The sequence below is a fragment of the Hemibagrus wyckioides genome, linkage group LG19, assembly GCF_019097595.1.
Source record: "Hemibagrus wyckioides isolate EC202008001 linkage group LG19, SWU_Hwy_1.0, whole genome shotgun sequence".
Lineage (NCBI taxonomy): Eukaryota > Metazoa > Chordata > Actinopteri > Siluriformes > Bagridae > Hemibagrus > Hemibagrus wyckioides.
In genome coordinates this window covers 7,132,701-7,149,848 of record NC_080728.1, presented here as the reverse complement: position 1 = coordinate 7,149,848, position 17,148 = coordinate 7,132,701, and the positions used below count along the sequence as shown (strand labels likewise).

The 17,148-nt window shown below is 40.9% G+C and overlaps 1 protein-coding gene across 1 annotated transcript in view; it reads left to right on the top strand.

Moving 5' to 3' along the window:
* lamb1b (laminin, beta 1b) overlaps positions 1-17,148 on the top strand; it is a 32,678-nt gene that overhangs the window by 13,064 nt on the left and 2,466 nt on the right. The window contains exons 14-32 of the mRNA XM_058416667.1: positions 13-171; positions 508-629; positions 1,080-1,200; positions 2,045-2,234; positions 2,484-2,627; positions 2,795-3,026; positions 4,103-4,266; positions 7,430-7,654; positions 7,873-8,087; positions 8,536-8,632; positions 9,534-9,903; positions 11,081-11,265; positions 11,661-11,902; positions 13,456-13,656; positions 13,779-13,923; positions 14,048-14,252; positions 14,354-14,495; positions 15,795-15,971; positions 16,122-16,281. Of these exons, the coding sequence (XP_058272650.1) occupies positions 13-171; positions 508-629; positions 1,080-1,200; positions 2,045-2,234; positions 2,484-2,627; positions 2,795-3,026; positions 4,103-4,266; positions 7,430-7,654; positions 7,873-8,087; positions 8,536-8,632; positions 9,534-9,903; positions 11,081-11,265; positions 11,661-11,902; positions 13,456-13,656; positions 13,779-13,923; positions 14,048-14,252; positions 14,354-14,495; positions 15,795-15,971; positions 16,122-16,281 (3,496 nt within the window). The remainder of the gene's footprint in view (positions 1-12; positions 172-507; positions 630-1,079; positions 1,201-2,044; positions 2,235-2,483; positions 2,628-2,794; positions 3,027-4,102; positions 4,267-7,429; positions 7,655-7,872; positions 8,088-8,535; positions 8,633-9,533; positions 9,904-11,080; positions 11,266-11,660; positions 11,903-13,455; positions 13,657-13,778; positions 13,924-14,047; positions 14,253-14,353; positions 14,496-15,794; positions 15,972-16,121; positions 16,282-17,148) is intronic.

Genomic DNA, 17,148 nt, shown 5'->3' with positions numbered 1-17,148 from the left:
AACTGTATTCAGGCAGTCACCGTGGTGGCGAGGCCTCTGCCCGCAGATCGGCCCCCGACCTGGACTGGTATTGGGTTCGCCAGCGTACCTGAAGGAGAAACACTGGAGTTTACCATTGACAACATCCCACAGTCTATGGAATATGAATTGTTAATCCGCTATGAACCTCAGGTAACACACACACACACACACACCCCCTCTAGCTGTATCTACTTTTTTTTTTATTATTGCATTTTTATCAGCATGGATGTGTTAAATAATATCATTATGGATATATTCTATTATATATATATTGTATTTTCCGTTTCTATTAAAAACACAGTATATAATTGAGATGGAGTGATATGTGTTGTGACAAAGGGGGTGTCACAATGCCTTCTTTTATTTGGAGTCCAGTGTTCTCTCACACACACACACACACACACACCACCCTTAGGAACAGATACACTAAATAATAGAGTAATTAATTTCATGCACATTTGTGTGTGTGTCTGTGTGTGTACGTAGTTGCCAGATGTGTGGGAGCAAGTGAGGGTACATGTGGAACGTACTGGTTATCCTTCCCCATCTGTACACTGTTCAACTCCTTACGCTGACCAACAGATTGTCTCACTTCCTCCAGGCTCCAGGTAGTGTGTGTGTGTGTGTGTGTGTGTAATGGAATTATGTTGCATGACTTTTAGCCAGCTATTTTTTAAAGGGAGAGGTGTTTGTCTCTATGTAGTCTTTAGCGCTTTGTTGTTTTTCACTTCTTTATATGAAAGAAGAAGCTTTGTATTGTAGAGCTACTGCACAGGAACAGTCAATTACACAAATCACCTATACAGTCAGATCACTGAAGGTAACCAGAGTCAGATTTCTAGTAACATATTTAGTATTTTTGGTAAATACTAAATATGTAAATATGTTACTGTGTTCTGTTCTTATTAATCAGGGTAATATTTGCTTAAATGTGAATATTAACTACTTAGCTAACTTTCTCTTGTATGAACAAAGCCACTGGTTTGTTCTGTAGTGATTTATTTAGCTACAGCTACACCAGTAGGATTCAAATTTATGTTGTGTGTGTGTGTTTTCAGGTATGTGGTACTGGCCAGGCCACTGTGTTTGGAAAAGGGTCAGAAATACACAGTGATAATGAACCTAGCGCTATTTTCATCACATGATCCTCATCATGAGCCACACATACTGATTGACTCTGTGAGTAACCGTCTCTGTATTACACCATAGCTGTCTCACCTCAGACATCACAGCAATCACAATCAGTCTCACTCACTTCAATCCTTCTAGCCTTCAAACAATTTCTTGACTAAACAATCACGCCACTCTCTGTTAATGACCCAATATTCCCAGTCTAAGCTGTATGAGCCCTTGCCTCCTGTACAATCAATTTTTGATTATTATATGATATGATATGCAATACTGGTATTGTTATTAGTTCTTCTAACTTGTTATAGCTTACAAATGTCTCTCATTTATGAAGAGGAGTCATAAGTTTTCATTTTTCATCATTCAACAGGAATCCTGTTACCAAATACATCAAGAGATCTGAGCCCTAATGTCTGCTATTGCTTAACAGAGAGCCGATAGCAGCAAGCGAGCCAGATAGTTAGCTAAAGAGAGGCAGATACACAGATCACATAACAGAATCAGGTCAGAGGTTTGCTTCGTACCCTGATAACTGGGACATTGGGACAGTTTTTGCCCTTCAGAATTATTGTGACCCCTTCTAAAATTATTTCATTATTCTCATTAGATCTATCTATCTATCTATCTATCTGTCTATCTATCTATCTATCTATCTATCTTGGCCACATAGAGACGATGTAAAACAAGAGAGCAAAACTTGCACAAACAGTAACCAGGGTTCAGGACAGATCTAATGAAGCAGCATCTCTTAAGCCAGTAAACCACTTCGATCATAATTATCGGAACGCGTACATATTCACTCTTTCGTTACTGTTACTCTAGCAGTTACTGTACTCTTCAACATACACACAACTATTCAAGTTATTCTGACCTTTGCCTTCTGACTTCTTTCTAGATTGTGCTGTTGCCTGTGGTGCGAGATCTGGAGCTGTTCTCAGGGGCAGGTGATGGAGAGGAAGCGTGGGAAATGTTTCAGAAATACCGCTGTCTCGAGAACAGTAAGAGTGTCCAGAAATTACCCATGACCAACATCTGCAGAGAATACATCTTCAGCGCATCAGCCCTGCTGCACCAGGGAGCTATGGGTCTGCATACACACACATGCACACACACACATACACACACAGAGCCATATATGGGTGCAGAATATATGATGCAGAATTATTGGCACCCTTAATACAAAGTAAGCACAAATTGCTCTTTAATGTGAAGAACACTAGAAAATGATACACACTTCAAGTGAATATAGATTATACTTGGGTCATAGTTACAGGATGTAGGAATAATGACAAAGCTTCTATATGTCTTTGTGTCTCTTACACACACACATGCAGAATGTGAGTGTGACCCACTAGGCTCTCTCAGTACAGTGTGTGATCCTAATGGTGGCCAGTGCCCATGCAGACCAAATGTGGTGGGCAGGAAGTGTGGCAGCTGTGCCCCGGGTACCCTCCAACTCGGACCCTCTGGCTGCAGGTGTACGTTTATACACACATCTCACAGAAACACTAATGAGCTGGGTTAATAATGATTAAATGTATAATAATCACTAAAATAGTCCCTAAGCAAATGTTCTCCAGCATGAAATTCTACACTTAGTAATGTTCAAATATTCAATTATTTGTGTCACTCTCCTCTTTCCCAGCATGTGAGTGTGACCCGTTAGGCTCCAAGAACGCTTTCTGCAATGCGACCACAGGCCAGTGCTTGTGTTTACCTGGTGTTTACGGACGTCAGTGTGCTCACTGTCTGCCTGGACACTGGGGCTTCCCACAGTGCCAGCCCTGCTTCTGTAATGGGCACGGAGATCACTGTCACCCTCGCACAGGCCAGTGCTTGGACTGTAAAGACCACACCACAGGAGACCAGTGTGAGAGGTACACCAAGAGTCTATCCTTCAAACTCTTTATTTTTATATGAAATGTGGCCATGATATTACAATCATACTATTGAATAGACCTGGTAATGATAGTTATTTAGATTCCTGTGAACCTGTACCAGAACAGACTGTATTTTAATACATTCTACATTTAGGGTAATACGTTGTGTACATTTATAACAATAAGCAGGGTTCAAATCAAGGTTAAAGTGTCTCTTAAAGGCGTTAAAGCCCCAATTTACAGTCAGAGCTTTGCTTAAAGATCTAAGTTAATTATTATGTTGCATTATACTATGCAATATGTTCATGTAGCTTGTACATCATCAGAGCGTTGCATCGGCTTCTTTGAAACTTGAAAGTCATCTCTAAATTGGCTCTCAGATATCAGTACAAGTATGTGATTTGCCTCAGCTTGATGGTCTGAAAGATCAGGGGCATCAGGACTAAAGTTGGTTTAAAAAGGGAGATGTATAGCAGTGAAAGAGTTCACACACTAGGAGATGAAGGAGGAAGTAATAGGGGATGTAGCTAACAATTGTCTCCTGTATTGGCTGACAGCTAGGACAATAAAAGCCTCCATCTCTATAGGTATATATACATTATATCATTTCATTTAGTAAAGGCAAGACTGTTGTTAATCCCAAGGATCTGTCATAGCACAGTTAGTGTAAGATTTTTTTTCTCCTGTAATGTATGAATATCAAGGAATCTGAGACCATTTTTATCTCAGTAGAGTTCTCCAAATAATCCCATAAAATTGTTGTTTGAAACTTACTTTACTTACAAAAGGCTTAATCCAGTTCACCTTAGCATATAATGTCATATCCTCAGGTGTCTCTGTATTTGCTCAAAACCTGCTTCCATTTGCTGATGTTCTCACAATGTACCTAGCCATCATCTGAGGTCTAGAATAGTCACTGGAGATGTGTTTCTCAATTTCCTTTAGTGTTTTTTTTTTGTATCTAAATATACAACAGGAAATAAAACATGAATATTGAAGCCTACTTATCATAACAATACTATAGCGGGCATCATGGCATTATTTATATGTCAGCGCTAATATTATGTCCTTAGGTGTGAGAAAGGTTACCATGGCAACGCATTACTAGGCAGCAGCGACCGCTGTCGACCCTGTATGTGTCCAGAAGGCCCAGGGAGTGGAAGACAGTTTGCAGATACCTGTTACCAAAACCCCAACTCACTCCAGCTCTTCTGTGTGTGCAGCCAAGGATACAAAGGTAAAAACATTCCTGATATATAGCATGTGACTGATTAAGTAGATTGCATCTATTGTGTGTATTAGAGCAAATTTCTCAGGAGGTGAAATGAGGACTTCTCGGTGTTCATGGTATCAGATGCTTTGGTGATGGTAATGATAAAGCTACAGTGCATACGTTTCTTATGAAAATGATAAAGAAAACATGATTATTGAGTCAGGGAGGAACAAATACTTCCTGTGAGTCAGTCTGACTATCCTATATCTGGGAGCTGGAGAAGGGACGTTTGGGGATGCAACCAATTTATAAGAGAGAGAGAGAGATGATAGTATTTAATTTATGTAATTTGATTTGGTTAAAAACATGGCAAGTGAACATGTGATGTTTCTCCCATACCATTCACTCCCATTCCATTTTCCATGGAAAATTTTAGTTTGCAGTCCAACAAGAGAATCACTTACATCATTTTCCAACTGGTTTTCACAAATCTGGTTATGTAAAAAAGAACATGCTGGCATTACTGAAATAGCCTATTATCAAAAAACGTATTATTAACAAAGTTAACATGTGATTGCATAATTAGCATATGTCATAATTAATGCAGGTATTGTCTTAAGCTTATTAACCTTTAATGCAGACCTTCAGTTGATTTTACTGGGAGGGATCTCTCGATGGAAGACGTGTCACTAAAGCCAGAGGCAAAAGTGGCACATTGATGAAAGACTCAAATATCTACTTGAATGTAAAAGCACCTTGACTTCAATTTATAATTAAAGTCTTTGTGAAATGTCTACTCATCTAGATTGTGTACTGTCTAGCTGTATAGTCTAGCTTGAGGCTTTTGTTGTTGTTGTTGTTGTTGTTGTTGTTGTTGTCGTTTCTGCGTCTTGGTTGTTGGAATATATTATGGATGAATATTTATGAATTCTTTAGCTGTCTGTTGCTGAAAAATCTCATTTCCATGAGGCTGTATGAAAGGAATATTATCTCTTAAGGATGAACTAACCAAAGGATCCTAAGCTAAACAACTCTGTCAGAAATCTGGCAGCATGTTCAGTTAGTAAACAGCCTTCAGGGTAGGAAACTTGCCATTTGCTAATGGGTTCCAGAGCTCTGTACAAAGCAGTGATCTTCCTACTGAAAGTGAAACTGATATAAACAGGATTTAGGTTCAAACTCGGTGCCTTAATCTGCACACTTAAACACACACCCATGGGTTTTGTCCAGACCTAACTTCACATCACATCAGTGAAAGAGATTAGTGGTTTGTGCTAGGGTTGCATAAATATAGACCAAAAATAACTGCTACACTCTGCAATCATGATGTCTTTTGTTTTTCACACAATTCTGTGTAAAGTCTCAGAAGATCAGAGTGTTTCTGAAATACTCACACCAGCCCTTCTGGCAATCAGGAACACATGTAAGACTGTGCATTCATGCAATTACACAGTCAGCCAATAACATGTCTGCAGCTCAATGTATTAAATCATTCAGCTACAGGTTGCAAGCTTCAGTTAATGTTCACATCAAACTGCAGACCTGCGTCTGCATCATTCTATGCATTGTGCTGGAGCTGGATAATTGTGGGATTTAGCAGTTGTACAGATGTTCCTATTAAAGTGGGCGCTGAGTGTATTGATACCAACTGGTCAAACTGTAATGGATCACATTTCAAAATGCATTCATTTGGACCAAATTTAATGTTTCTTTATTTAATTTTTTTCATCACTCCAGTACTTTAATTTATCACACTCAGAGAAAACTGAGATGGTGCATATGTGCATATTTTTGTATTTCTGTATTGTAATAATGATAGATAGATAGATAGATAGATAGATAGATAGATAGATAGATAGATAGATAGATAGATAGATAGATAGATAGATACACTATATTGCCAAAAGTATTCGCTCACCTGCCTTGACTCGCATATGAACTTAAGTGACATCCCATTCCTAATCCATAGAGTTCAATATGACGTCGGTCCACCCTTTGCAGCTATAACAGCTTCAACTCTTCTGGGAAGGCTGTCCACAAGGTTTAGGAGTGTGTTTATGGGAATTTTTGACCATTCTTCCAGAAACGCATTTGTGAGGTCACACACTGATGTAGGACGAGAAGGTCTGGCTCTCAGTCTCCGCTCTAATTCATCCCAAAGGTGTTCTATCGGGTTGAGGTCAGGACTCTGTGCAGGCCAGTCAAGTTCCTCCACATCAGACTCTGTCATCCATGTCTTTATGGACCTTGCTTTGTGCACTGGTGCACAGTCATGTTGGAAGAGGAAGGGGCCAGCTCCAAACTGTTCCCACAAAGTTGGGAGCATGGAATTGTCCAAAATGTCTTGGTATGCTGAAGCATTCAGAGTTCCTTTCACTGGAACTAAGGGGCCAAGCCCAGCTCCTGAAAAACAACCCCACACCACAATCCCCCCTCCACCAAACTTTACACTTGCCACAATGCAGTCAGACAAGTACCGTTCTCCTGGCAACCGCCAAACCCAGACTCGTCCATCAGATTGCCAGATGGAGAAGCGCGATTCGTCACTCCAGAGAACGCGTCTCCACTGCTCTAGAGTCCAGTGGCGGCGTGCTTTACACCACTGCATCCGACGCTTTGCATTGCACTTGGTGATGTATGGCTTGGATGCAGCTGCTCGGCCATGGAAACCCATTCCATGAAGCTCTCTGTGCACTGTTCTTGAGCTAATCTAAAGGCCACATGAAGTTTGGAGGTCTGTAGCGATTGACTCTGCAGAAAGTTGGCGACCTCTTCGCACTATGCGCCTCAGCATCCGCTGACCCCGCTCCATCAGTTTACGTGGCCTACCACTTCGTGGCTGAGTTGCTGTCGTTCCCAAACACTTCCACGTTCTTATAATACAGCTGACAGTTGACTGTGGAATATTTAGGAGCGAGGAAATTTCACGACTGGATTTGTTGCACAGGTGGCATCCTATCACAGTTCCACACTGGAATTCACTGAGCTCCTGAGAGCGACCCATTCTTTCCCAAATGTTTGTAAAAACAGTCTGCATGCCTAGGTGCTTGATTTTATACACCTGTGGCCATGGAAGTGATTGGAACACCTGATTCTGATTATTTGGATGGGTGAGCGAATACTTTTGGCAATATAGTGTACTTTATTCATCCCAAAGGGAAATTCACAATGTGCTTTCTCTCCTCAGGACCAAGGTGTGAGGAATGTGCATCTGGTTACTATGGCAACCCGCAGGTGTCAGGTGGACGGTGCCACCCATGCCGGTGTAACGGCAACATTGACATGCATGACCCGATGTCCTGTGATGCCCGCACAGGCACCTGCCTCAGATGCCTGCACAACACTGTGGGTCAGGCGTGTGAGCACTGTCTCCATGGCTACTACGGAGATGCGAGCACACAGAACTGCCAGAGTAAGTGTGTGTGAGTGTGTGTGTGTGTTTGTCCATGTTTGTAGGTGTGGAGTTCTGATGTGTATGCGTTTGTGTGTTTGCTATTTTCATGTCCCTATATTTTGTTGTATTTTCAAATTTGGTTTTTGTGTTGAGTTAGTCTATAGGCTGTATTGATTATGCCTTTGTTATATCTGTAAAAGCTCTGTGTGTGTGTGTGTGTGTGTGTGTGTGATTAGAGTGTATGTGCCAGCTTTTAGGCACTGACACTGGCAGATGTGTAGATGGTGAGTGTGAGTGTAACCAGGTGAGTGGGCAGTGCCCGTGCCTACCCAATGTAGAAGGTCAGTACTGTGACCGCTGTGCTGCCAACACCTGGAACTTCCACAGTGGAAAAGGCTGCCAGCCGTGCCAGTGTCACCCCACACACTCTTACAGCCTGTCCTGCGATAGGGTAAGTACACACACACACACATACACACACACACACACCTCATATACACCTTTGATTTCAGCACAATCATATCATACTATAGCCAGTAAAGGTAAAGTTTATTTATTTGGCAGATGATTTCATCCTAGGCAACTTACAAGCAAGATAGAACAAAACCCAAGCAGGAAATTCAGGGTCAGTGATCTGAGCATCCGGCAGTGGCTCAGTGTTTGCCCGGGGATTTTGATCTCATAAAACAAAAAATCATTCACAAAAGTCAGTACACATGGCTGTGTTCTCACTGGGTGGGAAATTTGGCTTAATTCCTCACTTCCTGTTGACTCATAGTGATGCTAGCCAGTTGAGTACAAGGTCACACTCCAGCCTTAATGTTTATCCAGACTCACTCTGTCTATGTTTACTCTTGGCAAGCTACATGTGTATTAACCTCTTCAGATGTGTTCCACAGGTATCTGGTCAGTGCTCCTGTATGCCAGGTTTTGGTGGCAGGACCTGTGATGAGTGTAGAGCTCTGTTCTGGGGTGCTCCAGAGGTCCAGTGTCATGGTGAGATTAAAAAATTGTCTCTCTGTCTGTTTAGCTGGCTGTAGGACTATCTAGTTGTCATGTAGTATGTTAAGAAACATATTAAAAACAGATGAAACACTAGTTAAAGCCTTTTTTTCTTGGTTTGTTTGACATTTTATTATATGAGCAGAATGGGGTGTGTTTACAGAGTTGTAACTTCCCTTTCATACAACTGAATATCCAAAAGGGAGGTTCTGGGGGCGGAGCTTTATGTACATGGAGGCGGGTTTAATGAGTAAAAAGATTCAATGAAATCTTATTCATGTCTTTCTATTTTTAGAGGTTTTAGAACATTTTAATTTATTTTCTTGAAAAATGTTGACATATTTTATCTAGTGCACCTTCTGACTAGCAGAAAGTGAAGAATAAATATTCAGTGTAAATACAGGTTACTTCTAGTCTGTGTGGTGCATCCACTCATGTAAGAACTGTTCCACATTGAAAATGGCAGAGATTTAAGGCAAAGCTTGTCTATATTTAGCTTACATTTGTGTTTCTAAGGCAGTAATGTTCCTAGTCTTGAGAGTTACTCATTTTTTCTTACACACACACACACACACACAGAGGGAGAGACCAAAACATTCCAGGGCAGAAAAATACACAAAGTCTGGGATAAATGCTAAAAGAATTTAACTCAGAGATTCCAGCTGAAGTTTTCCCACCATAACCTCTAAACTGATGTGAGAACATATGTACACACACACACACACACACACACACCCCTTCTGCCCCCGTATCATGTACAAGTGGTAACAATCAATGTAGATTTCATCAAACTGGCACACACACACACACACTAAGCATTTTTTTTTTTATATATCAAGATGTAGTCAGTACACTAACTTTTTTGTGTTTGTGTGTGTGTGTGTGTGTGTTCCAGCATGTGACTGTGACCCCCGAGGTATCTCTACACAACAGTGTAACAAGTCAACAGGAGCGTGTGTATGTGTCGAGGGCGTTACCGGTCAGCGGTGTGACTCCTGTGGGCGGGGCTATGTGGGAACTTTCCCAGACTGCCAGCCGTGCCATCAGTGCTTCCATAAATGGGATGTCACCGTTCGTGAGCTGACCAATCAGACCCAGCAGTTGGTGGACACTGTGGAAAACCTGAAAGTGACGGGTGTGACAGCAGCCTATAAGGACACGACAGACAATATGGAGGATGGAGTCAAGAAGCTCACTCAGATTTTAGAGGATGACAAAACTCAGCAAACTCTTAGATACTCTCAAGAGCTTCTGCAGCAGTCCAAGTATGTACACACACACACACACACACACACACACACGTCTTATAAATCAGTCAGCATTATAACACGCTTATTGCATAATCATAAGGTATGGGAGGAATTAATTACTTTAATGACTTCATCTGATATTACTGCACAAGAGCTTCCCTTTTTTACCCAGTGTACTAATAAATCCACTTCTACTAAAGTTCTCAGTCTCTGTCTTCTTCTACCTTTTCCTCTCCCTCACATCTCCTCTTTCTCAGTATCTGTCTTCTTCTACCTTTCCCTCTTCCTCACATCTCCTCTTTCTCAGTATCTGTCTTCTTCTACCTTTTCCTCTTCCTCACATCTCCTCTTTCTCAGTATCTGTCTTCTTCTACCTTTCCCTCTTCCTCACATCTCCTCTTTCTCAGTATCTGTCTTCTTCTACCTTTCCCTCTTCCTCACATCTCCTCTTTCTCAGTATCTGTCTTCTTCTACCTTTCCCTCTTCCTCACATCTCCTCTTTCTCAGTATCTGTCTTCTTCTACCTTTCCCTCTTCCTCACATCTCCTCTTTCTCAGTATCTGTCTTCTTCTACCTTTCCCTCTTCCTCACATCTCCTCTTTCTCAGTATGTCTTCTTCTACCTTTCCCTCTTCCTCACATCTCCTCTTTCTCAGTATCTGTCTTCTTCTACCTTTCCCTCTTCCTCACATCTCCTCTTTCTCAGTATCTGTCTTCTTCTACCTTTTCCTCTTCCTCACATCTCCTCTTTCTCAGTATCTGTCTTCTTCTACCTTTCCCTCTTCCTCACATCTCCTCTTTCTCAGTATCTGTCTTCTTCTACCTTTTCCTCTTCCTCACATCTCCTCTTTCTCAGTATCTGTCTTCTTCTACCTTTTCCTCTTCCTCACATCTCCTCTTTCTCAGTATCTGTCTTCTTCTACCTTTCCCTCTCCCTCACATCTCCTCTTTCTCAGTATCTGTCTTCTTCTACCTTTCCCTCTCCCTCACATCTCCTCTTTCTCAGTATCTGTCTTCTTCTACCTTTCCCTCTCCCTCACATCTCCTCTTTCTCAGTATCTGTCTTCTTCTACCTTTCCCTCTTCCTCACATCTCCTCTTTCTCAGTATCTGTCTTCTACCTTTCCCTCTTCCTCACATCTCCTCTTTGTGAGTATTTGTCTTTTGACAAATTTCTTTGTGTGTTTCTCTCAGGAAGATTGCGTCTGATCTGGATCGCTCCCTGAACCGCTCAGAGGTGGATGTAGAGCAGATCTCTGAGGAACATAACAGGGTCGAAGTAGAGCTCAACTCACTCAGTCTGGAGACTCAGAAACAGCAAGAAAGCATTAATAACACACAGCAGCAGGTGCTGCGCATCAAACACTCAGACCCAGTCGGTAGGAACAAGAGTTCTGCTTGCTTTCTACTTACTACTGTTATTATATTATATTATATTATATTATATTATATTATATTATATTATATTATATTATATTATATTATATTATATTATATTATATTATATTATATTATATTATATTATATTATATTATATTATATTATATTATGGGGTGCAGTGGTTTAGATATCTCTGTGTGTGTATGTTCTTCCTGTGCTTTAGTAGTTTCCTCCCCCAGGTCAAAGACATGCTTTGTAGGCCAATTAGCATCTTTAAAATGGCCGTAGTGTGTGAATGTGTGTGAGAGTGGGTGTCTGATTGTGCCCTGTGATTAGACTGGATTGGATTGGAACGCATTGTGTGATATTAACATGTGATTTGTGTGTTTTACAGGCGCAGTAGACAGCATCAGGGAATATTACCAGCAGTCAGTGGAGGCAGAAAGGCAAGTCAACAGAGCCACTAAGGATGCACACAACCCAGTGGAGCAGTCAGCTGGTCTACGGCAAGCCACAGAGGCCAAAATCAATGCTGTGGAGGGAGAGTTTGATCTCCGACAACGGCTGGACACTGAGATACTGAAAACACTGAACCAGGAGCTGGGGCAAAAGGACCTTTCACAACTTAGCCAGCAGGTCAGATTATGAAAAGGATTAATTAGCTGTATGTTGTTTTATTTGGGTTTGGGGCTTGATTTCCTCCCTGTGTGTGTGGAGTTTGCATGTTTTTCCCATGTTTCAGGGTTTTACTGTAGGTCAGTGGCACGCCATGCATTTCACACCTAGGCCTTCACTGGTGTCCTTCCTGAATTAATCCACCTCTATTCCATCATAATAATCAACCGTTAAATAGCAAAGTAAAAAAGAAACTAGTCTATAGTATTTCACACCTCACAAGGAATAGTCCATTTTATTATGGTTACTTTTCTCAAAAAAGACATTCTTGATGCCGCATGCAGCAAACTGCAATCTCCGGAGGACGCAGCATCCGAAATGAGACGCGGAGAATATAGAAACACTGTATAACAGTGCGTTGTGTCACAGGCTCTTGTAGCGAACATGAATAAAATTACATTACATATAGCAAAAAAACAAATTAACACAATTCAGTCTCACAAGTTTCTTTTCACTGCAGCGAAAAAAAATAAAAATATTAACCCACAGTCCACCACGGGGATCTGGAATGAAGGCAAACTGAAAACCCAGAAAAAAAGAAAACCCAAAAGCATAAATGGTTCTTGAAAAAACTTACCAACTATTTTGAAGAATCAAAAGGATTTTCTTGAAAATTCCACCTTGAAAATGCATTTGTAATGATGTCTGTGACCAGATCGATTTCTTCTCCTCTGTCGGCCATTGTGAGTTAATATATATATATATATATTTAGTTTGTGCGGTTCGCTGCCTCTGACTACTCTAATTATCCAATCAAAGGACGGGAAATTGCTGGCGTAATCATACGCATGCTAGATGGCCCCAGTGACGCCAACTCGAAATCTGATTGGTTAATGGAACAGGTTCATTGCCACTTATTTTAAGCTCTGGGCGCCTGCACTATTGATTCTGAAGGTCTTACGGCCGGGCAACACATGATGTCAGCCACTAGCTGAAATATGATTGGATAAATATTGTTATCATAAATATACACTACTGGAAGCAGCTCAACCAAGAGAAAAGCTATGAAATGTAGAGAATAGACTATTGGGAATAATTTAATACACATTCATGGAAAATATATTAAATATATTAAAATGCAAGGCAGTGATTCAGATCACTGCTGTTTAGGCCAACAGAGAAGGCCTTGCTGGCCCTGACGGTCTGCCACATCTGTTGGTACACCGGTTCCTTTCCTGTGTGTTTTAGGCTGATTGTCATCGCTAAATTGTCTATAGTGTATGAATGGGTGAGTGTGTGTGATTGTGCCCTGTGATGTGTTGGCATCCCATCCAGTGTGTCCCCCATCTTGTGCCCTGAGTCCCATGAGATAGACACCAGTCTCCCTGCAATGCTGTGTAGAATCAGCTCTGCAGAAAATGAATGGTTGTATTTGTATAAAATCTAAATAAATGCCTTTTGACTCATCCATTGCTATGAACAGAACAAGAGAGTGAAGTTAAATTTGGTTATATTAATGAGTATCAGATTTGTTGTGAATTGTTAGACTGAGATCCTGCTCTGTTTTTGTGAAGGTGTGTGGTGGAGAGATGAGTGGAGACAGCTGTGGAGAATGTGGAGGTTTGGGGTGTGTGGGTGAAGACGGAGAGCCTCAGTGTGGAGGACAGGAGTGTAAAGGTGTGATTCCTCAAACCAACAACGTGTGGAAAAAAGCTAAAGACCTGGACAGGGATATCATGGACTCGCTAAGAGAAGTGGAAAAGCTCCAGAGGATGGTGTGTGTGAACTCCGGTGGAAGAATCTGAAACAGATGGACAACAGTAAATAATTAATCTACTAAAAGAATCTGGAAACTCGATGTATTTTCTAATCTGTTCAACATGTTTGTGGGATGCAGGTTTCCGCTGCTCAAGGACGTGCGGATGAGAGTAAAGTCAGCGCACAGGACATCATGTTGAAGACCAATCAGAGCAAATCAAGAATTGAGCAGACCAATCAGGAGCTACGAGAGCTCATTCAGCAAATACGAGACTTTCTTACAAGTAAGCAAAACACTTAAAACACACATGAATAATTATTTTTACGTTAGGCTAAAATGAGCATCTTCCTGGATTTCTGTTGAACCTTTATTTTACTTTGTGTGTGTGTGTGTGTGTGTGTGTGTAGATGGAACAGACCTGGAGCGGATTGAAGCTCTATCTGATGAAGTTTTGAAGTTAAAGATGCCAGTGGTTGCTGGAGAGTTGAAGAATGTGACCACAGAGATCCGGCAGCATGTGGCCAGTCTGACCGGGGTGGACGACGTCCTGGCTCAAAGTGCTGAACAAGCTGAAACAGCCGAGAGACTGCTGCAACAGGCACGCGCTATCGGGTACACACAGACACACACACTAATATATTAACATACTGTCTGTGTGAACACATCAAACTGTATACATGTGAGCTACACACATTGATGCTGTTGTGCTGCAGTGAGGACACTACACACCTGAGAAAGGAAGTGGACAAGGTGATGGCGGCGCTAAATGAATCCGCGCACGCTCAATCTGAGGCAGACGACAACTTGAAAGCAGCTAAGAGTGACCTTGATTATACAAAGCAACAAATAGCCACTGTGAGTGTGCGCTTCTAAGTAGTCTTTTGTGTGTGTGTGTGTGTGTGTGTGTGAGAGCGAGAGAGAGAGAGACAGAGAGAGAGACGGAGTAATGCGTACTCTTTTGAGTCCTGGTTCCTCTCAAGGTTTCTTCCTCTCAAGTTGTCATCTCTGAATCTTTGTATTTCTTTAAAGCCAATTTGTGAAAGTGAATTTTGTTAAAAACTGCTTTACAAATCCATCTGAATGAAATTGAATGAAATTGAGAATTAAAAAATGTTAAAGTTCTTAGTAATGCTATGAACAAAGCTGATGGAGACAAGTGACCAAATAACACTAGCTAGTAAACAGCAAGGCCTTACTGAAGGTGAAAAGCTTCACTCTCTTATGATCGGTCAGTCTGCTGCTCAGGCTATTAAAGTTTACATACTTTACATGCTGTTGTCTCTCTGAGGCAGTTAGTTAGCGCCTTTAAGCAATGCTGCATTCCTAATGCTGAAGTTTTAGAAAGTATACCTTGAGCCTCCTGGTGGTCCAGCAGCAGGATCCTGCACTCTCACTGCCAAGGCATGGGTTCGATTTCCAGGCAGGGCACTGACCCAGCCACTAAAGAGTTAACTCTCAGCCGGTCCCAAGCTAGTATAAAATAGGAGGGTTGCATTAGGAAGGGCATCTAGCATAAAAACCTGTGCCAAAACATGCGGACCAAATGATCTGCTTTGGCAACCCCAAACATGGAGAACAACAATATTGAGGTTCATTGGTCATGAGTTTCTTCTCAATCTGTCAGCTAGGAAACCAAGGAGCTGCATCTTTTCAGACTGTTTCTCATGCAGCATCACAGAGCAGAGCACCACCCATCTACATTTACAATGATGTTTGGCATATTGTTAACCAGAGCCCCCTACACAAGTGCTTCATCGAGAAAAATATCCCGATACTGATTCACTAGTTCACTGACCGAAAATAGCAGTCTAAATACATTGAGGAGGTAGAATAGTAAGAAAAGCACACAATTCTTTCAAAAATAAGTGCTAATTTAGAAGAAAGTGGAAACAGAAGTCGAACAATTCCACATACACAAGCTAATAAAGTGTCAGTGTGACTAATAGTGAAGAAAGAGTATATACCATCATACTCCATTGTGATCCCACAGCTCGTGGCCATGAAGGACTGTGAAAGTGAAGAGTTCTGAACCCACAGAAAGCATATTAGTCCCAAATCCTTAAATTTCTTATTTTCACAAGGCAACATAGGACTAAGTATAGCACTATTTATGTCTTTATGAAGTACCTGTGTGTGTGTGTGTGTGTTCTGTAGGTGGAATCAGAGACAGCTTCATCAGAGTTTATGCTCAGTAACGCCACTCAGCGGTTGCTGGAGCTCAAGACAAATGTGGATGAGGTGCGACAGAAAACACAGGAAATGTCGAACAACGCAGAAGTTGCTGAAAGCAAAGCCGAATACTCCTCTGAGGACACAGAGCAAACCAAACGGGTAACCTGAAAGAGAAGTGGATGGAGGGATTAGTAGAGAGGACAGAAGAAAAACAGAGCTTAGAATTGCACAGCAGTTAGGAATTTTGAAAAGAAGGTAACTGCATGCATCTGGATAATTGTGTGTGTGTGGTGTGTGTGTGTTTGTCAGACACTGGATTTAGAGGTGCAGCCTAAGTACCAGTCAGCTCTTGGACTGTTAGAGGAGAAAGGAGTGGGTGTGTCTGATGCACGGCAAAGAGCAGAACAACTGCAGCAAGAGGCAAAAGATTTAATGACTGACGCTCTCAACAAATTACAGAATTTAAATGGTAATCTCTCTCTCTCATTCACACACTCACTCACACACTCTCTCACTCTCTCTCTCTCTCTGTCTCTCACTCTCTCTCTCATTCACACACACACTCTCTCTCTCTCCCACACACTCCATCACAGAGGTATAAAGAAAGGTGTATATTATGTGTATATAGTTTAGATGAGTAGAGTCTCTCTCTCTCTCTCGTGCACACACACACACACACACACACTCACTATCTCTCTCTCTCTCTCACTATATTATATATATATACATATATATATATATATATATATATATATATATATATATATATATATATATAATTATATATAATTATATATAATGTGTATAGTTTATGTGTAAATTTCATTTTCTCTGTGCATTTTGTGTGTTTATTAAACCTATTTATGATTTACTCACATAATCATACTCACATAATGCTTTCTGGCATTTCTTGGTTCTAATACTATTAATAATCTGGTGCTGGTACCAGAAGATTCTTTATTTATAAAAGCAATAATAATCAGAACTTTAATCTGGGAAATTGTGATCTTTTTGCTCGTGATACAATATTTAAGCTTTTGTTCTGGAAATATTATGACTTTATTCACACAAATAATATTTTACAACTATGTATATTATACAAAAATTACTTTCTAGGTAAATTATAAATGTATTTGCATAATATCAGAAAATTCGACTTTTTATGCTCAAAAATGCTGGCCAATAGGAGCTCATCTTATCAAGACTTAAGCTATACACATGTGTTTTAATGAAGATGAAGCAGGTCTGTAAAGCTATATGATCCAGTGCACCTTATAGTGAGTCTCAGTGAAGGTTATAGTCAGAAATGATAACATTATTAATCTCCATGAGCAAA